The following is a 22,191-nucleotide window of genomic DNA, read 5'->3' on the forward strand; positions in this document are numbered from 1 at the left end:
GGCAGCTACCAAAACCACACCTTTAGATGCTATACACTCTCTCCATGCATCGTTGATATAAACAGTCCTGCTCATCACCTCTTTCATGAAGCTTTCTCTAAAAATCTGGAGTAGTGGCAATTTCTGCCCAACTTTTCATGGACATCTTTTCTTCCATGAGCACCTTGTGAACTTTTCATTCACCACCCTGCTAAATGAAGCCACCTGCTTGTACCATCTATACACAGACACAATTTTTTCTGTCTCCATTTGATCACTCATATATCAAAGATGTTTTAAGAAATTTTTCTGACAAAAATATGCTCCTAATGTCTTTAGATTCTATTCTAAGAAAGTCTCAAAGTCTAATCTGTCTTTGTTGAGATACCAAAATCCAAAGGCAACTAGTCCATCAGTCTTTCCATTTCAAAAGGTTAAGGGCCTAGACGGCTGCCCTCCAGGTGGCTGATATATACTGACATCATTGGCGCCCCAACAAAGAGCACATTGCTTTATAAGGCCTAGGTAAGTGTAAGGTGCCATTACATCACAGGCCAGTGTGAATATCAGCTGTGCTGGAAACAGGGGACATGGCCAAGGAGTCAAGAATTGTAAGGGTAAGAATATAGCTTTAGGTTTCTTGGGTGTATAGTCAGCACTAGAAGGGATTAAATAATGGACCACACACAGAAGCTTGAGAAATTGAAAGGCAAAGTTGACATAAGATGTTATCAGGTCGGGCTGGCCCCGTGGCTTAGTGGTTAAGTGCGCGCGCTCCACTGCTGGCAGCCCAGGTTCGGATCCCGGGTGCACACCGACGCACCGCTTCTCCGGCCACGCTGAGGCCGCGTCCCACATACAACAACTAGAAGGATGTGCACCTATGACATACAACTATCTACTGGGGCTTTGGGGAAGGAAAAAAGGAGGAGGATTGGCAATAGATGTTAGCTCAGAGCCAGTCTTCCTCAGCAAAAAGAGGAGGATTAGCACGGATGTTAGCTCAGGGCTGATCTCCCTCACACACACAAAAAAATGTTATCAGGTCACTGATAGCTAGAAAGGGCTTCAACACCACCTCATGCCTGAAAAGGGTGTGGAACTTCAAATCTCTGCACAATCTCTGTAGATAAAAGTACCTTGTTCTTGGGGCCAGCCCAGTGGCACAAGCGGATCCCGGGCGTGCACCGATGCACCGCTTGTCAACCCATGCTGTGGTGGCGTCCCATGTAAAGCAGAGGAAAATGGGCACAGATGTTAGCCCAGGGCCAGTCTTCCTCAGCAAAAAAAAAAAAAAAAGGAGGATTGGCAGATGTTAGCTCAGGGCTGATCTTCCTCACACACACACAAAAAAGTACCTTGTTCTTTTCTTTTACACTCAAGACACTTTTGAAACTATTTAATTCCTTCTCAAGAATCATGTCCTTGTGCTCAAAGGAGGGAGCCATAGCCTGTTTTTTGAAACCAAGTTTAGAATTTGTGTTTTTCCCAAAGCCTAGTCTTTCTTTGGAATCACAAGGCTGGAAAGGAGGATATTAAGGTCATTTGATAAGTGATCTGATCAATTAACATCCTTGCTGGATGAGTTTATTTTGCTTTTGAAGGCCAGAGGAAAAGGTGATTCTCCTACCTGCCTAAGAGTTGATAATTTAAAATTCCAAGTTAATATTATGCTGCAGTTAAATCTTGATACCTGGAGATGTCACCAAGGGCAAAATCTTTTGAAAAGGCTGATGTTCGATTTAAAATCTAAGAGGACCAGTAGCAGGTAATCAAGAAAAGAACTCCATCATAGAAAGAGATAACTTGCTGTGCAGCGCCTCTTTATGGGTGACCAATTTTTGCAATTGGTTTCTTTAAAAAAGAAAAAGAAACGGGTCAGATAATCCTCCCATGTTTTCTGCAAAAGTTAAAAAGTGTTGGGCATCAGTTGCATGCTAATAATATTATCGTACCAACATAAGTGTGAGAGACAGTGGTGATTAAAGATCATGGCCTTTGCCATGATCATACAGATTTAGATCATACAGATCATACAGATTCAAACCTAAAGCATACAGATTTAGGTTTGAATCCCACTCACTTGTTCTAGGATGAGGCTGGGCAACCCAATTTCTCTCAGCCTCTCCTCAGGGATCACAATAATACCTATCTCAAGAGTGTTGTGAGGATTAAATGAGATGATCCATATAAAATACATGCTTGTCCAGAATAGACAAAGCCACTACACCCCGAGGCCCTGCTGGTGGTTTCTTTCAGCCAGCTGTTGGCCTAGGGCAGGCCTGAATCCTAATGCTTCCTTACACCATCTAGTCACTATGACCAACATTTAAAACTCCAAAGGGCCACAACTTGATTAACCATTTCATTCATGCACAATGAAGATTTGGACGCCTGCCTTCTGACCGGATCCAACCCTGGCTCCAGCTTGTCCAGAGTTTTCATAAACAGACTAGATGACCCCCTAAAGCAGCTTCCCAGATAATCTATAGAAGCCTCAAGACCCAGATTTGGATTAGGAATGAGAAGTGAGTAGGGTGCATGCAGCACTGCGGAGAGAGGCGGGAGGAGGAGAAACAGAATGAGTGATCACTCCAATCTCTGAGCTCTGCCCTCTAGCTTCTCTCCAGATTGGGGTCGAAAGGCTAACGGTGCAAGCCCGGAGTAAGGATAGAGTTGCAAGATTTTGGAGCCCGGGAGCGTGTTTGCAGGAGGACGTAGGGGGAGATCGACGCCCCTCCTTACAAGCCCCTTTTCCTCAGACACCTCGCGGCCAAGGAAAGCCCTAGCCTCCGTAGACTCTTCCAGAAAGAGCCAACTCTCAAACACTGAAACGACCTCAAACTTAGATCCCAGTCTCCACTGCCACAAGACCCCGTGCGTGCGTGCGCGTGTGCGTGGGCGCGCGCGCGCATGCGCAGGCTGCTAGGATACCGCCTCTCCCCTCTGAGTCTTCCAGTTTCCCGGCGTGCTTCGGGCCCGCCAAATGGGAGGGGGAGACGCAAGATGGCGGCAGCCGCGAACTCTGGCTCCAGCCTCCCGCTGTTCGACTGCCCGACCTGGTGAGTGGCGGGGCGACCTGGGCTGGAGTGGCCTGGCCTGGCGTGGCCTGGGCCGGCAGGGCGGCTCATTTCTCGCAGTGAGCCGAACGGCTCAAAGACGCTGGGACCGATTGAGGGAGAACTGTCCGTCGGGCCGAGCGGCGTGTGGAGGAACCGGGAGCCTGGAGCCCGGGCCCAGGAACTGAGGAAACCCAGAGTTGGGGGCTCTGAGGCGCTCGCTTAGGCAGACCCTCGGGCAATCAGCTGGTTGGTGGGGCGCCTCGGGGCCTTGGCCCCGAACTTACCCCAACTCCTGACTGAGTGCCTGGTGCTCTTGTGGAGCACTGTACCTGTCCCCCTGCTCTCTGTCCCGAGCGCGCACGAGCTGGCCTCCCGGCCCCAGCCCAACCTCAGAGCCCCGCATCCCTCTGTCGTTGCTGCATCCCCGATGCGGTCCTGGTCTATCTCTCGTAGACTGGGAGCTCCCTGAGGGCAGGGACGGCTCTGACCTGCCACTGCGTTCTCAACGACCAGCGCGAAGCCGGGCACAAGTGGGCATCAGTAATTATTGGAATGAACCCCTCCATCCCTTCGCAAGTTTTTGGAAATAGTGGAATAATTTAATTTAGTCTTTGAGTAAGCAATATGCATTGCTTTGCAAGGAGACCCATCCGAGTTAGAGCTATTTCTGCTGTAGCTCATCACAGTGTATTGTTTGTTACTCGTTTCTATCTCTTGTTATATTGAGATCCTCAAGGGCAAGGGCTGTCTGATGCATCTTTATATTCCCAGCTCTTAGGCCTGAGCCAGGCACATAGTAGGAGTTCAGAAAGCATGTTTTGGATGAAACATTGCTTTCCCTTCTTCCTGGACAAAATGGGCTGTTGTCCAGTGCACTGTCCTTTCAGTAGCTGCCAGAGGAGTTGGGGCAGGATTGTGAGATGACTGTGTTGCATCTTCAGGCAGGTGGATGGATGCATTTTTTGTATGCAAATATAGGGATTCTGGCAAGATTGTTCTTTCTTCAAACTTCAAAGGAGCAAACACAGGAAGCAAGTGAATGTGTGGCTTTGAGTCCCTTTGCACTTTTGTAACACCTAGTTGCTTCAGTCTACAAATTCTCTGTCCATTTTAGTTCCTTGCTGCATTAACTTTAGAAGTTGGACCAGGACAGTAAACTTGTAGTTAGAAGAGACTATTTGAGATCACCTACCGTTTCCTCAGAATCTGGTATGCACCAGGCACAGTGTTAGGTGCTTTGACATGTGTATATCCCCCTTGAATGGTGTGGTTATAGGAGTAGAGAGAAAAGTTCCCTTAAACAAACCGTTGTAGAAAGACCTGTTCAACAACTATCTCTTGTATTTCTTGGTACTTGGGTTCATGGGCATGATTTTGGATTGCCCTAGCTCTGTAATTGTGTACCTCTGATTTGGTCTCAGAGCTCAGGACAACACCCTCTGCCTATTTTGTGATGAGACTAATCTTGATTAGCCCAAAACACCAACTGATTTATTCTACCTTTATATGGTATTAGTGGTAGTAGCGAATCTTAGATTCAAACTCCAAGTGACCAGACTACCCCAGCTATAGTACTTGCACTCTCTATGCTGCTTTGTCTCCGAGGTAGATAGCCAGTGTTAAAATATGGGTTTCTTTGGTGCTGCTCTAAATACAGATCCACTAAAATCTGTTTTAGAGCAATTGAATCACTGGGGAAGTAAGTGTCAAACGTAGAGGAGCTGTAATAACAGTGAAGTACATGACATTTCTGCTTGAACATGAACTAATTATAGGCTGGTAGGAGAGCTGCAATGTTGAATGGGACAATAATTGTAAATGGCATTTACGAACTCATCCTGGAAATGCTTTTTTTCACTCTTATTTTTCAGGGCAGGTAAACCCCCACCTGGTTTACATCTGGATGTAGTCAAAGGAGACAAACTAATTGAGGTATGGAAATACATGTCTTCCCTTTTTTTCCCACCACACTGAAGATTTTTGCCAGTGACTCACTTTTCCACCCCCTCTCCTGTGCTTTGTTTTCCAGCAATGCTACTTTTGTTCATCCTGACTTTTTTTCTATTAAAAGCACATAGTGATATAACACATTCAAACCTCATATCTCCCACAGACACTCAGTTTTTTATGACTTCTCTCACCTCCCAAATGAAGGGTTTTAATAAATCATGGGCCTGTGGGCCCCAGTCAAATTGGAAGCCCTATAACTTGGTGAATTCCCTTTCTCTAAGTGCATGGAGTTGTGTGGAAGGTGCAAGATATGCAATAACTGAAGGAGAAAGTGAATGATGTAGATTGAGTTTAAGTTGCTTTTATGAGATTCAGGCCCAAGCCCTTCAAAGAAGATAGTAAACTAAGACGCTTGCTCAAAAAGAGAATGGAATGGTGGTGAAATTCATTCATTCATTCAAAGTGTGTTGAGTGCTTACTACGTGCCAGTCCAACATTGTACTTGGCATACGAACTACAACAGTAAACAAAACAAACGTGGTTCCTGTCCTCAAAGAAATCGTCCGGTGGGAAAGAGACAATCACACAAAAAAATTACATGATTATAATTTTTTTTTTTTAATTTATTTTTTCCCCCAAAGCCCCAGTAGATAGTTGTATGTCATAGTTGCACATCCTTCTAGTTGCTGTATGTGGGACGCGGCCTCAGCATAGCCAGAGAAGTGGTGCGTCGGTGTGCGCCCGGGATCCGAACCTGGGCCGCCAGCAGCGGAGTGCGTGCACTCGACCGCTAAGCCACGGGGCCGGCCCTACGTGATTATAATTGAAATAAGTCCTGTAAAGGAAAAGCTTAGAAGAATTCCAGCTTTTATACAAGTCTCTGGAATGGACACCACATAGAACTTCAAGAGAATGTGAATTTTGATTAGCTATTAGGTTATGTAAGGTTTTTTTAAAATCCTTATGGTACCATTTATTTACCAAGAAATGGAGATTAAGCCCACTATGACTGGAGTTGCGAGTCTCCATGTGTTAGACCAATTTTTAGTTTTCTTGCTCAGATAGAATTTAGGTTCAAGGCCCCATTATTGAGTGCAGTTGTTTTTCTTTGGTGTATATAGTAAAAAACATTGCATTCCGTGGTTGAAAAGCTATCTGTGAGATCTCCTGAAAGATGTCTTATAAATACGTTGTTATCACTTTCAGGATGTTGTAGAGATACCCAGGTATTTTGCAAAGTGTTAAGGCGTGAGTTGTGATGAATTCTGTTATTAATTCATCATGCCCTTAGTCAGCCACTTAGAGCCCCTTTGTCGTGGGTTCTTCTGTCTTAAAGGTCACAAAACATCAAGATTATTCAAGGAAATAATTGAGCTAAAATGTCTGTAAAACCTTTTTTACTATAGACTGTTCCACAGATATAAAATATTGTTGCTAAATAACATGAAGCTTTGAAGACATATAGGAATCTGTTTTTTTACTAGAATTTAGTAATCTTTAGTTTGCAACAAGAAGAAACAGACAAGGAGAGCTAGCCTTAATGATACCATCATATTCTTTTGTGAAATAGTTTATATTTTCAAAGCAATTCTAACCTGTCAAACATCCCTCTGATTATGGTTTCCATTAGCTGGTAGTGTTCTCTGTCTTTCAGTATACTTAGGTGTGCTGAGTATACATGTGATTGTCAAGTTACAATCCTTAGACATCACTGCTTTGTTTCTGAGAGGAATAGACCTGAGATGTGCTTATTTTTAAGGATTTAGGCAGCACTTGATACTAACCGAGCTATCTATATCCTAGCCTTGTGTCAAAGGCTTGTGATGTGTTGTGATAGCTGGGTTTAAGAAGTGCAATATTAAAACAAAAGCCATGAGTCTTTTAAGCCCAGTGTGTAAAGACACACTCTGAGTTATAACTCAGAGGCACAACTGGATAGTGATACTAGCCAGAGCTAGTCAAGAAATTGTGGCTTTAGTGACTGTTGAAAGACCAATGCATCGTTTCATTCACTTGGACAGAAGAAGCACATTGTCCAAAAATTAACACATTTCTTTTATTCTAAGACATACTACTTTTCCCCTACATTTTAATGTTTCTATGATTGAGATGCCTTTAACAGTGAATGTATATATTTGATTTGGAGGCCCTTTCTCTTTTTTTTCCCTTCGGAGCACCTAAATCTCTGGTATGTCTTTGGCACCTCAGAATCATAGAAATTTTGTCACTGTTATATTAGAACCCAAGAGCTGGTGGTCATATATACTGTTTCCTTGAGACAAGCCTGAGCGCTGTGGTTAGCAAATTTAAGTTTCTGAGGACATAATCTGTGTATATATAAATATGAATGCGAAATGCAGTGAGATTTAACCTGCATAGGTACAGTTGTCCCTCAGTATTGGTGATTGGTTCCAGGATTCCCAACGGATACCAGAATCTGCAGATGCTTAAATCCCTATATAAAATGACGTAGTATTTGCATATAACCTATGCACATCCTCCCGTATACTTTAAATCATCTCCAGATTACTTATAAATACCCAATACAATGTAAATAGTTGGTATACTGTATTGTTTAGGGAGTAATGACAGGAAAAAAGTCTGTACATGTTCAGTAAAGATGCAACCATTGCAGGCCTGACAATCTGACGTTGGTTGAATCTGCGGATATAGAGGGCCCATTGTACGACCTAGAGAGAACAAGATGTTGAAATTGCAGGGCTCTGTCAATTCTAAAGCAATGTCTATTTTTTAACCCAAGTCTTAAAACTTGGTTCTAAACAGACATAGAGATCATCGTCTGATTGAGTTGTCAGGCTTTTGTTAAATCTTGGTGCTCCCTAGCAGTATGGGCTTGGGACAAGCTCTGCCAGCAGCAGCGGATGGGCACTGCTGGACAGGGTTTTCCAGAGGTGACCCACATACCTGGACTAGCTTGAATTAATTGAGCCTTAAGGCTAAGTTTGAAAGACTGGGTAAGTGATTGTTTAAAGAAAAATTAAGAGTGTGACCCATAGTACTTGTTCACTCCCTAAAATGTTCCTTGCCATGTGGTGTATATTTTGATGCAGGTAGAATGAAGAAAATACATAATGCAGTGATTAAAAGAGCGTAGACTCTGAAGTCAGACAGGCCTGAATTTCTAATCCAACTTATAAATGTCTAGCTGTGTGAACTTGAATGTTAATTAATTTATTTATGCCTCAATTTTGTCATCTATAAAAATAAGAATAATAGTACCTACCCACTTCACAGAGTGGTTGTGAGGATGAAATGACATAAAACTCACAGCACAGTGTGTGGCACATAAGTGCTCAGCAGTTACTACTGTTATCAGTGCATGAGGTATATTTCTGCTTTTGTAAAGGGAACACTAAAGCATAGAGGAGAATAGTAGCCCACTGTGAGTTCAGTGACATAGCCAGGAATGAAATATAAGCCTCTTGATTCCTAGCCTGGTACCATACTAACTTGACTGTACTTCTCTACTCAGCATTGGGCTTTCTTCTCAGGGATTTTAGAAGGAGTATAGTGTGAAATATGAGCTAGAGCTTAATGAGACCTTGTGTTTAAAGAAAAAACATAACATAGCTGAATGAGGGTTGTTCTTCAAAGTGGTCAAATTATAGACTTTTAGAACTGAAAGAAGTGTGAGCAAAAATTCATCTAGAATCCTTCATCTATGACAGCCCAGCATACAATCAGTCTGTGGCAAAGGCTTTACTGATCTAGGATTAAAAGAAAAATAAGGACAGTGCAGGGAGTTTTTGATAAAGCTAAGTTCAGCTCAAAGAATGATCCTTTATCCTTACCCTTCCTACTTATTTGCTGTTAAAATGACTTTTATAAAATGATTATGATGATACTGATCGGTGCCTTTTTTTTTCCTTAAAAAGTCCTCATTTGGCAAAATTAAAAGTTAACAATGCTATATCAGCCCCCACAATTTTTTAGTAACAGTTTGCTGGTCTGTGAAATCCTTTCTGCTGTTATATTGGGGCATTATAGTTTAATTTTTTCCAGTGCCACAGCAGCAGCTAGAAACGTTTTGGAGCTCTTCCCTTAGAGTTGTTTCACACCCATGGCACTGTTGTTTAGAATGTTAGCAATGCAAGTCATTCACACCTGAGTTTAAATCCCAGATATGCCACTTAACCAGCTGGGCTGCCTTGGGTGAGTGACTTCATCTCTCTGAATCTATTTTCTTATCTTTAACAATAGAGGCGATACTTGCTTCACAAAGTTGTTTTGAGGATTAGATGAGATAATGCTTAAAATGCCTGGCAATAATAGTCCTTCAATAAATGTTAATCCCCACATTCCCCTACCCTAAATCTGGAAAATCTTTGCCCTGTGAGATAGTTCCATATTTGGACACAGCAAATACTCACTTAGAGTTAACTCTGAGTAATACTCTTGTGGCCAAAGTGAAATGGGAAAATAAAGTTAGATTTATTTATTTATTTATTTATTTTATATAATTTTATTTATTTATTTTTTTCCCCCAAAGCCCCAGTAGATAGTTGTATGTCATAGCTGCACATCCTTCTAGTTGCTGTATGTGGGACGCGGCCTCAGCATGGCCGGAGAATCGGTGTGTTGGTGCGCGCCCGGGATCGAACCCGGGCCGCCAGCAGCGGAGCGCGAGCACTTAACCGCTAAGCCACGGGGCCGGCCCATAAAGTTAGATTTAGAGGCTCATACAATGATGTTTAATGTAATACCAGTTCCTAAAGAGGGTTCCAAAAATACTTTGGGACTGTGGCAGCATGATTAGAATGTAGATCTAGGTGTTTACACCCCCTTCCTTTCCTAACCAATTAATAATCTTCATTTGAATGTTTATTTCTGAAAAGCAGTCTTATTATTTTATAGACATTATTTTATTTCCTGCTCAACCTAAAATTAAGATCCAGTGAAATCTTAAATTTCCAATGGATAGAAGACAACCAATCTTACAGGACACTTTCATCTAATAGAATTAGGAAAAGTTCTTTTCATACCAACACTAAACGCTTGACCACTATATTTGGGGAAGTTAATTGCCATTCATGCCCCAAAAATGTTAGTAAATTATTCTGAGCTCTTTATCATGAAGAATATTAGAGAAAAATTTTTTTTCATCTTGGCGAGGAATTTTATCTACTCAAGATCCTCTACTTATTTGATTGGAAGAATTTTTGCTAAACTCTGTTGAAACAAGATTTAAGTAATATTTAATTTAATATTTATTTAGAAACTGATTATTGATGAGAAGAAGTATTACTTATTTGGGAGAAACCCTGATTTGTGTGACTTTACCATTGACCACCAGTCTTGCTCTCGGGTCCACGCTGCCTTGGTCTACCACAAGCATCTGAAGAGAGTTTTCCTAATAGATCTCAACAGTAGTAAGTAACTCACATCCCATCCCGTTTCACACATTCCCTTTTGGGCAATGTGAAAATGCTTTGGGTTCTTCAGTTTCAAAATCGTATTTTATTGCTCATCAAGGAAGAAGTTTATGTTTGGTTTTTAAATCAACCCTTCTTTATTCCTGTGATATCTTCTTTTTTCCTGAAATAATTGATGACTGGAGAGAAAAGAGGGTTTTGGGAAACAGTGTCGTGGGGGAGGCAATAAATATATATAGATAATCAAAAAAAGCACCCAGGAGCTAAGGACTATGGGAATTCAAGTGTTAATAGGACCATGATAAATTTTGGTCCAATTTAAGCAGAAGCTGTGATTAATTCCATTAACGTAGTAGAGTAGTGGTGCAGGACATTAAAAAAAAATACTTGTTTGAGCAAAATTTAATTTTTTTGTGTGTGGGGGGGTGAGATTAGCCCTGAGCTAACATCTGTTGCCAATCTTCCTCTTTTTGCTGAGGAAGATTGGCCCTGGGCTAACATCCATGCCCATCTTCCTCTGCTTTATATGGAATGCCGCCACAGCGTGGCTTGACAAGCAGTGCGTTGGTCCGCACCCGGGATCTGAACTGGCGAACCCCGGGCCACCAAGGCAGAGGGCCTGAACTTAACCACTACGCCACTGGACCAGCCCCAAAATTTAATTTTTTGTAATGGGTTCTTTATCCCAAGTTACACTTTTTCTTTTTGTGTGTGTGAGGAAGATCAGCCCTGAGCCTACATCCATGCCAATCCTTCTCTTTTTGCTGAGGAAGACTGGCTCTGGGCTAACATCCGTGCCCATCTTCCTCCACTTTATATGGGACGCCGCCACAGCATGGCCTGACAAGCGGTGGGTCGGTGCGCGTCCGGGATCCGAACCTGGGCCGCCAGCAGCGGAGTGCACACGCTTAACCACTACGCCACGGGGCCGGGCCCCCAAGTTACATTTTGCTTTGATTACTAATAATATCAATTTTAATTCCATGAGCACACTCCAACTAATAAAATTTTCAATTTTGCCAAAGATAATCCCAGAAATGCAATTGAGATTTGATTGCATGGGGCCCAGAGGTTTTTTCATTTTGCTTGTGTATAATTGCAATGTAAAATGTAAAGGATCCTGTTTCCTGGGCTGATCGTGTTCTGCTTCTTCCCCCCACCCCCAACACACACACACCCCCCCACCCCAATCTGCTTATGTAATGGTTTTGAAGAGCCGTGTCTCACAATTCCTACTTGCAAATTTATCTCTTTTTTTCTCTGCATTTCATGACATGCAAAATACAGACATGGAAAAATACTCAAACTCTCCAGTAGGATTTTGGCTTGCCTTGGCATTGATATTGCACCTGTTTTAGCCTCCTCCTTTCTTGTCCTGGGGAAAACCCAAGCATAGCTGCCACCAGGGCCTTTGTTCCTTAGACTTGGGGCTGGAGAGGTCAGACCACAGCGATGCTTGTCTCCTGCCTTCTGGGGCATGGCTCTTGCTGGGTTGGAGCCATTCCTGCTGGACCCAGAATGAAGCCAAGCCTGTCTAGCAGCAGAGAGCAAGGAGAGGTATTTATTATGTCGGGTAACAGCAGGTCTGAGATGTGTAAGAAATCCACTGAAGAGATTCAAGACTCAGTGAAGGAGTTTTCCTTTTCACTGTGACCCATGACAAGGGATGCAAAGTGAACCTAGTGCCATTGTCGTTTTAAAAAGCAAAATTGATGTGCTGGGAGGAGCTGCTCTCCACAACTCAGGTTGGTTTTTTTTCTCTCTCTCTCTTACATTTCTGATTTGGTTATTCCCAGCACACGGCACTTTCTTGGGTCACATTCGGTTGGAACCTCACAAGCCTCAGCAAATTCCCATCGATTCCACAGTCTCATTTGGCGCATCCACAAGGGCATACACTCTACGTGAGAAGCCTCAGACATTGCCATCGGCTGTGAAAGGAGATGAGAAGATGGGTGGAGAGGATGATGAACTCAAGGGCTTACTGGGGCTTCCAGAGGAGGAAACTGAGCTTGATGTAATTTCATGTCTTTGTCATTGTTATGTCTTTTGGAACTCTGGTTTTTGCAGTATATAACTGTTCTGTGTAGCTTGAAATGCCAGTGACCTGCAGCAGGTTTTCTTGAGCCTAGTAATGGGCCTTTGCCACTTTGGCAATGTAGCGTGGCCAGCTGTGACACACCTTGGACAGCCACATTATGTGAGTTTGGTTATGTATGACCAGGGCTAACAAGGAGACTGGTCTCCTGCCAGTAGACCCTTCTGGTTGTCTTGTGCACCTTCACTGGATGTTAGAAGCCAAGGTTGGGAGTTAAATTTTTCTAGAGCTGCACTGTCCAGTGTGGTAGCTACTAACCACATTTCAAGTACTCAGTAGTCATTTGTGGCTAGTGACTACCATATCGAATAGTACAGGTAGAGAACATTTCCGTCATCTAGAAAGTTCAGTTGGACAGCACTGGCTTAGAGAGACTGAAGCTTTCATTCATTTATGTTGCTTTTATTGATATTGTTCAAATAGTCCAGGAATCTTCTGATAGAACTAGATTTTTGTTCTTATGGTCCTGGCTGCACTGAAGGCCATGAATTTTATAAGATTTAATTTTAAAGCGCTAAAGTTTTCTTTTTCTAGAGGCTGATCCCAGTAGTTTGTGAGGTGGCTGTCGTCCTTTGCATGTCTGTCACTGCACTGGTGCGACTGGTCTATTCAGGTAGACCAAATGCAACTATGTCCCTAACCACCCACATGCATTTACTATTCTTGTACAGCAAGGCATTTTCCCAGTCCTTAGGAAGAAAAGCACAATAGAAATATTACAATTTAGAAGTTGTTTTGTTCTAAAGAAGTAGCCTCATAGCCAGGGACCTTGCTGACAGGCACTCTTGGCCGTTTCTCCTCCAGGTTGCTTCCATGCTTCCCTGTCTTTTAAGTTCAGTATGTTAGGTCCTCTCTAGGTCTTCATCCTCAAGACATTTGGAATATCTCATTGGAGTTTCTCAAACTGCAATACAGATTAGAATAATTCCAGAGGATTGGGAGGAGGCAGACAGCAGTGCTGAGGCCAACTTAATCATTGAGATGGATGGATGGTTATGAATAGGAAGGGGGCCATGTGCAGGGATGGGGAGTGACAAAATGTTAATGCCAAATGTTAAGTGGAGTGGCAATGTCCTTATGAGTTTTAAAGGAGAAAGCAACTGGGAAAGAAGCTGTCAATCGTCCTTTCTCGTCTCTGTTTTGTTACTTTAAAACAATTCTTGGAGTTCCTCCCAGTCACATTCCTTTAATTCTCAGCGTGAAGACATGATAGCCTATCTTCAAAAAGAAAAAAAAACCCAAAACCTCAACTCAAGGATACATGCCCAGATGACCTGTTCTCAGCTCAAGTCCCTTCACCTCCTTTTGAATATCACTGCTTCACTAGTCAATGAGGATGTTCCACATTCTGTCAAAGGAGGATTGTTAATATTAGCAGTCCAGGGATGGTAATGAATCTTTTCTGAATACAAAAAAGAATCTCATCTGTCTGGGGAGGTCAAGGTTAGCCCTTAATCCCTTCCTGCCCTTTATTTAATAATATATTCTCCTTCAAAGTCCCTGTGTACTGACTCCTGTCTTTCCTATGTGAACCCTGGCCTAGAACCTAACAGAGTTCAACACTGCCCACAATAAGCGGATTTCCACTCTTACCATTGAGGAGGGGAATCTGGACATTCAGAGACCAAAGAGGAAGAGGAAGAACTCACGGGTGACCTTCAGTGAGGATGACGAGATCATCAACCCAGGTGCGGTATCTTCCTAGTTTCTTGTGATGAAAAAGCTGTGGTCTCAGAGAGTAGTGTACACAACCTATAGGTCAGTTATAATGTTTCTCAACAAGATTTAGGATAACAGGTGCTGTATTAAAGAGAGAGATGTTTTACAGTTCATTGGTGGAGTACTGTCAACACTCAAGCATTAGCTAGTTGCAGTATGAAAAAAATAGTTAAAGGAAAGGCCTATAGAATTCAGTATACAGAGCAAAGCTGTAATTCTCCTCTGCTGATCCAGTGTGTCTGTGTCATAGTGGAGGTTTAAGTAAGGTATAGGTGTTTGCTGTCTTTACCTCAAAGCAGAACGTTATTGTCTTTATGGGGTTCTGAGTATGATTAGTAACTCTAAGATTGGAGAACCTTCTGCTGCCCCTATTAACTACGTTGAAGACTTGTCTTTCTGTCAGGAAGTAATTTATAGATAGTTTGTTTGGAAATATCAGCAAGATGAGAGCATCAGTTTATGAGAAGGCCACTAAGTTTACTGGTTTGTTCCATCATTCACCATTCATTTAGTGGGCTCATATTACACATATCTTAAGTACTCTGGTAGGTGGATGAGATAGAACTGGGAGGTATAGTTTATATAATGAAGGTGAATTGGGATTCAAAAAACCTTATTGGAAAGTAAATCTCAATGGATGGAAACAAGGATCCCAGACTAACAAGTTGCTTTTATTTCCCAAATCGAAATGCAGTGAGAATAACTTTCAAGTCCTGCATTTTGGTTCAAAATATCAGTTATTTAAATAGAGAAGATCTGCTTCAGTGACAGCTCATGGAAAAAAAAAGAAGATCTAGAGATTTTAGTTAATTGAAAATACGGTCTGAGTCATCAGGGGGATGTGGGAACTAATCAAGTACAGTGTAAGATTGTATTAATAGAAGAATGGGGGACAATAACCCTTCTGGCCTGTGTTCTGAGCAGAACTCACCCAAACGTGTTACGAAATGTAAGCATAGCCTTAGCCACCAAATGTGTTATGTAGCCCTGTGGGAGAAGGAGGCTCACAGCCATGGAAAGCGGTCCCCTGAATGCTGAGATTGTAGGGGAACCATGCATGAGGGAGAGCAGATTGGAGGAGGCCTGGCCACTGTGGTCAGATATTTGCAGGGCTGGCCTTAGGGAGGAAGGAGTGGCAAAACCAGAGCCAGTGAGGAGCAAGTATTTGGCTCAGCATAAAACGCAGCAACAAATCCTTTTTATATTTGGAAGAAGAATGTGAAGGATTCCTGAGAAAGAGATCGGGGCATTCGTTGTAGTGACTACATGTTCACTTTCTGATGGTGCGTGAAGTGGAATGGATTACTTCTCAAAGTAGTGAGTGCCCGAGGGATGGATGACCAATCTGAGAAGCTTATTTCTGGGCTCTAGAACCTATTGAATATGAGTTTCTAGGGATTGGACTTAGAAATGTGTAGTTTTAAACAAGCTCTTGTTTGTACTGATGAACAGCCAGCAATTTGGGAATCACTGGACCAGGCAATCTTTTAAGTCACTTTCAGGACTCAGAAGCTGCTCGACTCTTTTTCTCCTTGAAAATTATTGCCCCAGAGCTTTATTAAGGCAGTGTATTCAGGCAGAATATTGCATAGTGGCTAAGAGCATGGTCTCTGAAATCAGAGGGCCTGGGTTTGAAATCCACCTCTCCATTTAGTAGCTGTGTGACCTTGGCCAAGTGACTTAACAGACTACTGGCCTCACAGGATTGTTGGGAAGATTAAATGATTAATATATATAAAAATACCCCAGATCAGTGCTCGGCACTCAGTAAGCCCTTGATGAATGTTAGCCGTTATCCCCACGATCACCTGCCACCCCTTTTGCCTTTTACCCATGCAACCTTTCCCATACCAGTAGACTTAGCAAGGAATTTGTTGGTAGATCTTCCAGGAGCAGAGATATCCTGGAACAGTGTAGCCTCTCTCTAGGAGTAGGATGGCTAGAGAATGAAGAGAGGGTGAGAGGCCTGAGCACCATTCAGCCAGCACAGGACAGAGTCCCCAGAGAGGCTTAGCCCCTCGCCTCCACAGGCCTGTTGCACATGTGAGGCGCATCCCCGTTAGCCACCCCTCTTGGGCTGTAGTGGCTCTTGTGCTTCATTTAGCTTTCCTTGCTGAAGGGATGGTTGGAACAGGGCTCCTATGGGGATGAGAGAAAAGATAAGGGTGCCTTCTTATAGACCTTGTCTCCTTCCTAATGAGCCTGGATATCTTTTCCTCTTTTCTTCTTCCATATGGAAGCCATTCATTTGTTCATTCATTGAACAGAGATTGGTTGTTAATGTAATATCAGAGTGTATTCTTTAGAGGCATCCTAATATGTGAAAAGCCAGACTTAAAAGAAATAAATCAGGGCTTAATTATTCAAATTAAATAGGGAATATTTGTTTTTCAGAAGGATTCATAAGAGTGTTTCTTTAAATAGCAAGCACCCTCAGTGCTTTTAAAATAAGATGTACAGCATCTATTAGGGAAACAGTTCCTTTCCTACCACTATATTAAGATAAAAGGGGCTTGGAGTTGTTTTTCTAGTAATGATAATAAGTCTGTGCCTGCCTGTTTCCACACACTCAACCATCAGTGAGAAAACTCCTGTTTATCCTAGGCGATCAGGCCCAGTTGTCCCCTCTGTGCTCCAAGAACACGGTTTTGCACCTTTCTTGAACCACTTCCATTGTATTGTAGCCTATCTGGCTTTATACGTGTGGACTCCTTAAAGGCAGGACAGTATCTTACTCTATTTTCATGTGTGATGTCCACTAAATGAGGCATGAGAGAGTGACTGACTGCAAGCACATCCCTTACTTGGTCTTCATGCTTTCTCTCTGCAGAGTGAATGATATTAGAAGCTTTATGTGTACAATAATGTTTGTGTAAGCTGTGGAAAGGGAGCTGCTCTCCTCGCCTACCTGGATAGTGGGCTTCAGATCCTTTAGTAAAAGTCTTTGTTGTATACAGTTGTTCAGGTCAAAAGGCAAAGTTAAGTTGGAAGTCTTGGGTCTGAATCCTAATTCTGATATTTGCTAATGAGCGGGCATTAGCAAGGTATGTGGTATGTGACCTCTTGACCTGTTGTTGTTTTATCACTAACATGGGATTGATAATATCTGTCATTTTGTTTCTCCCCTCAAAAGAGGGAAGTATATGGAATGGGAAAGAACTTAGGGAAGGCAGCACAGCACAGCAGTCCAGAGCACAGGCCCATTTCTGGCTGCTTGGACTCAAATCCTGGCTCCTCCACTCTCCAACAGGGTGACTGGGCCAGTCACTTTACTCCTCCAAGCCTGAGTTTGTTTTCTCATCTATTAAATGTTTATTGTAGTAATTCTTACCTCATAGGCTTGTTGTGAGGATTGCACACAGTGAACACTTGGAGTGTTAGCTGTATTTTACTGTTCATATGAGTTGCTGTGAGTGCTTTGTTCATGGTGAGCCCTATACCCTTAATCTGCCCAGTATGGTACCAAACTAACCCTTCCCTCATGTGTTTTTGCAGAGGATGTGGATCCCTCAGTTGGTCGCTTCCGGAACATGGTGCAGACTGCAGTGGTCCCAGTCAAGGTAGGAAGCACATCGTAACAGTATTTGAAATGCCATATAGTCTGGTTTAAAAACCTACTCTTAGGGCCGGCCCGGTGGCACAAACAGTTAAGTGTGTGTGCTCCGCTGCGGCGGCCCAGGGTTCGCCGGTTCAGATCCCGGGCGCACACTGAGGCACCGCTGGTCAAGCCATGCTGTGGTGGCGTCCCATTTAAAGTGAAGGAAGATGGGCGTGGATGTTAGCCCAGGGCCAGTCTTCCTCAGCAAAAAGAGAAGGATTGGCAGATGTTAGCTCAGGGCCGTTCTTCCTCATAAAAAAAAAAAACCTATTCTTTTATGTGTAGGTTAAGTGTTAAACGTGTGCTTAATTTTAAAACGCATTCTTTGTTCTTCTCCCATTTTTCATCCTGTGGAAATACTTTTACCCCATCTATGTCTAGGGGAGCCTGGAGTGTCATAGAAAGGCTGCAGGTGACCAGCCAGCTTGATGCTGCGTGTAAATTATGATGCGATGTGAGTCTGTAAATTGACCTCCAAGCAGAGGGTAGAAGAGCCCATCTTTCTTTAACCTTTCCCTTCTGACTCAGAGAAGGCTATTAGGCGAGGAAGAGGTGTTGTTGCATTTCTGCATGGTGCCTCTGGCTTTTGCCATGCCTTTATTTTGTGAATAGGAATGGCACAGATAGGAAAGCCAGCCCAGATCTGGATTAGGTTTAAAGATCAGCTATATTGGGCCGGCCCCGTGGCTTAGTGGTTAAGTGCGCGTGCTCTGCTGCTGGCGGCCCGGGTTCGGATCCCGGGCGCGCACCGATGCACCACTTCTCCGGCCATGCTGAGGCCGTGTCCCACATACAGCAACTAGAAGGATGTGCAGCAATGACGTACAACTATCTACTGGGGCTTTGGGGGAAAAAAATAAATAAAATTATAAAAAAAAAAAAAAAAAGATCAGGTATATTGAAGAACCAAGACGTGGAAGTTATAGAGATGTTCTGATTGCTCAACATGTGGACAAACTACCTGACAGGTAGGACTGTCCAAAAGGGAACAAATGGCCTTTGAAGCAGTGAGATCCCTATTAATAGAGGTATTCAAAAAATGATTGGAAGCTACTAGTCAGAGCTGCTATAGACACTTTTTTTTTTTTTTTTGTGAGGAAGATCAGCTCTGAGCTAACATCCATGCCAATCCTCCTCTTTTTGCTGAGGAAGACTGGCTCTGAGCTAACATCTATTGCCAATCCTCGTCCTTTTTTTTTCCCCCCAAAGCCGCAGTAGATAGTTGTACATCCTTCTAGTTGCTGTATGTGGGACGCCGCCTCAGCATGGCCGGAGAGGTGGTGCGTCGGTGCGCGCCTGGGATCTGAACCCGGGCCGCCACTAGTGGAGCACGTGCACTTAACTGCTAAGCCATGGGGCCGGCCCCATATACACAGTTTTATTTAAAAATAATCTTTAGAATATATTAAACTAGATTGCTAAGATGTGTCAAGTTCCTGGTTAGTCTTGGTTTAATTCAAAAGGAGTAGATGGGCCGGCCCCATGGCTTAGCGGTTAAGTGCGCGTGCTCCGCTACTGGCGGCCCGGGTTCGGATCCCGGGCACGCACCGACGCACCGCTTCTCTGGCCATGCTGAGGCGGCATCCCACATACAGCAAGTAGAAGGATGTGCAACTATGACATACAACTATCTACTGGGGCTTTCAGGGGGGAAAAAAAAAAGGAGGATTGGCAATAGATGTTAGCTCAGAGCCGGTCTTCCTCAGCAAAAAGAGGAGGATTAGCATGGATGTTAGCTCAGGGCTGATCTTCCTCACCAAAAAAAAAAAAAAAAAGGAGTAGAGAGGTGAGGGGGATCTTTCATGAACTTTAGTCCAGTGTGAAAAGTACAAGATGAAACTTTTACTGTGCAGCTCCATAGTATTCATGCCACATTTCCCCTTGAGCTCTTTTCTCTCTTTTTTTCTTCTTCCTTTGGAATGTTCTGTTGTCATTAAAGTACAAAACTAGCAGGTGTTTTTACTTTTACGTCAATTTTATTGTGGTATGATTTACATACAATAAAATGCAAGCATTTTAAGTGTACAGTTTGAGTTTTGACAAATGTATACACCTGGGTGACCACCACCATCCTTAATATATAGAAGATTTCCATCACCCCAGAAAGTTCCCTGATGTCCCTTTGCTGTCAGTTCCCTCCCACTCCCAGCCCCAGGCAACTAGTAAACTGCTTTCAGTCACAGATTTGTTTTGCTCTCAGAGTAATGTTTAAAAATTGAGTCTCCAACATGAAGATACTAACTTTTTATTTTCCTCCCAAAAAAGAAAAATTTAAATACCTGCTACCACCTATTATCACCTCTGTTTCCTAAACGGGCATTTTAACATCAGAAAAGAGAGGGAGTGGGGTTTGACCTTAGGATAAAGAGTAGTTACTTGAACTGGGTAAGTTTTACTTTATGAAAGCTCACACATTGTCTTCATTTTTCTCGGTGTGACGTAGGGTGTGAACAGTGTGGAGCAGTATTTGGGATGTAGACGACCACTGTAAGGTCTCTTCAAACCCTGAGATTGCAGGACAGTAAAGTAGGTTGTTTGGGAAACAAAAGATGCTAGATGTTTAGGGGCCTTCTCCAGTTTTTCTAGGTCTGGAATAGAAAAAGCTAACTAACACCATTCTTGTGCCCTCCTCTTGTCTCCTCTGCTCCTTGTAAACCACAGAAGAAACGGGTGGAGGGCCCTGGCTCCCTGGGCCTGGAAGAATCAGGGAGCAGGCGCATGCAGAACTTTGCATTCAGCGGAGGACTCTACGGGGGCCTGCCCCCCACGCACAGTGAAGCCGGCTCGCAGCCGCACGGCATCCATGGGACAGCACTCATCGGTGGCTTGCCCATGCCCTACCCGAACCTCGCCCCTGATGTGGACTTGACTCCCGTTGTGCCGTCAGCAGTGACCATGAACCCTGCACCAAACCCTGCAGTCTATAACCCCGAAGCTGTCAACGAACCCAAAAAGAAGAAATATGCAAAAGAGGCTTGGCCGGGCAAGAAGCCCACACCTTCCTTACTGATTTGATATTTTTGGTCATGGAGAAGGGTGGGATTGGGTGGGAATTGGGTGGAAGGGTGATGGGGGAGCTAATGAGCTAGGGAGAAAAACTTTCCATGTGTGCAGTATCGTCTTTCAGAATGTCTCCTGGGGTCCTAACCATGTAATATTAAAACTGGGGGTGGGGTTGAAATATCCCATAAAGACCTGTCTTCAGAACACTTGCAGTGTAGAGAGAGGTTTCATATATCCTTTTAAATATACTGCCCTGGCTCTTTCCCAGGTCTTTCATTACCTCCTTTTTCTTTTCTCCCCTTTCTAGGATCGTTTTTATTTCAAGTCACATGCCCTGGGGAGAAACTCTAGGCCTTCAGGTTGAATCCAGAGCTGTGGGGGTGACAGTAGTATCACCAGCCTTGTGGGTCCAGCAGCCTAATTTATATTTACTCTCTCTGCAAGTCCCAGAGAGCACAAGAGTTGCCACGGATCCCAGGTCGATCAAAAAGAGAGTGTAGAATTCTTTAGTTAAACTAAGGTTTAAACTCAGAAATGTTTTCCTGGGTCAGTGGTTTTGAGATCCAGTAGTTAGGCTTTTCTCTTTTGTCCTCTCTGTTGGAATGAGAACATTTTGATTTTCCTTCGTCTGTGACCAGTGCCATAGACACAGGTTGATAGTTTTAAATTTACAGTATTGTTTGACTTGACCTGTTTTTCTTATCAAACCTGAGTCCTCTACTTGCCGAGGTTTCTCATTCGATTCCCGAGTACTGTCCTCTACTCTCTAAGGCATTGCTTTCCTTTTCAAGTGTGTTATGAAGGCAATTTTTTAAGGATATGACCACTGAGAGCAATTCCAATTAAAAAGGAAAAGATTTTACTTTGCAAGTAACCGATGTCTCTAAGAGGACATTTTTATGTGTTGGTTCAGAGGCTCTCCCCCCGCCCCCCACCCTTACTGAGAGCTCTCGTTATCCAGAGCTCCACGACTAGACCTGGCTAACAAACATAGGAGACGAAGGTAGGAAACATTGATATGAGCTTTGTACAGAGATTTGTACATTTGTGTAATAGGCCTTTTCACGCTTTATGTGTAGCTTTTTACCTGTAACCTTTATTACATTGTAAATTAAACGTAACTTTTGTCACTCTGGTGCGGTCTGTGATTCAGTTGCCATCACCGATTCCCACTGCCATTAGGGAATGTTTGTCAAACATATAGCTATTGGGCTTGGGAGGTGATGCTCTGTCCCCATTTTATTACCACAAATAAAGATGCCCTCTGATGAATGAGGAAATTCTAATTAGAGATTCCAGTCCCCAGACTGAAGCCTCACCAAGCAAAGTGGGTTAAGAGGTGCCTGCTGCCCTTCATCAGGAGGCAGAACCGCAGACCTGACGAGGGGA

General features: G+C 43.3%; 1 protein-coding gene and 1 non-coding gene across 4 annotated transcripts; both read left to right on the top strand.

Annotated features, from left to right (window-relative positions):
• Positions 1–2,961: 2,961 nt before the first annotated feature.
• Positions 2,962–20,840, top strand: PPP1R8 (protein phosphatase 1 regulatory subunit 8). Of its 3 annotated transcripts, XM_058553388.1 has the most exons (7): positions 2,962–3,041; positions 4,913–4,973; positions 10,228–10,381; positions 12,181–12,401; positions 14,026–14,170; positions 17,697–17,761; positions 20,461–20,840. In XM_058553388.1, the coding sequence occupies exons 1-7, from the start codon at positions 2,986–2,988 to the stop codon at positions 20,812–20,814; spliced, it is 1,056 nt and encodes a 351-aa protein (XP_058409371.1). In that variant the 5' UTR covers positions 2,962–2,985; the 3' UTR covers positions 20,815–20,840. The 3 variants fall into 3 exon arrangements, with proteins under 3 accessions (XP_058409371.1, XP_058409372.1, XP_058409373.1); XM_058553389.1 differs by lacking the exons at positions 10,228–10,381; positions 12,181–12,401; XM_058553390.1 differs by lacking the exons at positions 2,962–3,041; positions 10,228–10,381; positions 12,181–12,401; positions 14,026–14,170 and having other exon boundaries at positions 4,927–4,973.
• Positions 6,759–6,924, top strand: LOC131413283 (small Cajal body-specific RNA 1). The gene has a single exon (XR_009221945.1). It is a non-coding gene; the product is annotated as a small Cajal body-specific RNA 1 (non-coding RNA).
• Positions 20,841–22,191: the final 1,351 nt, after the last annotated feature.

This window comes from Diceros bicornis, chromosome 13 (assembly GCF_020826845.1).
Source record: "Diceros bicornis minor isolate mBicDic1 chromosome 13, mDicBic1.mat.cur, whole genome shotgun sequence".
Lineage (NCBI taxonomy): Eukaryota > Metazoa > Chordata > Mammalia > Perissodactyla > Rhinocerotidae > Diceros > Diceros bicornis.

What these genes read in the sequence shown, in the direction of transcription:
- PPP1R8 (XM_058553388.1), top strand. Translation starts at nt 2,986, where the DNA reads ATGGCGGCAGCCGCGAACTCTGGCTCCAGCCTCCCGCTGTTCGACTGC. An exon ending in CTGTTCGACTGCCCGACCTG is followed by an intron (nt 3,042 to 4,912) that starts GTGAGTGGCGGG and finishes CTTATTTTTCAG; the next exon opens with GGCAGGTAAACCCCCACCTG. An exon ending in AAGGAGACAAACTAATTGAG is followed by an intron (nt 4,974 to 10,227) that starts GTATGGAAATAC and finishes ATATTTATTTAG; the next exon opens with AAACTGATTATTGATGAGAA.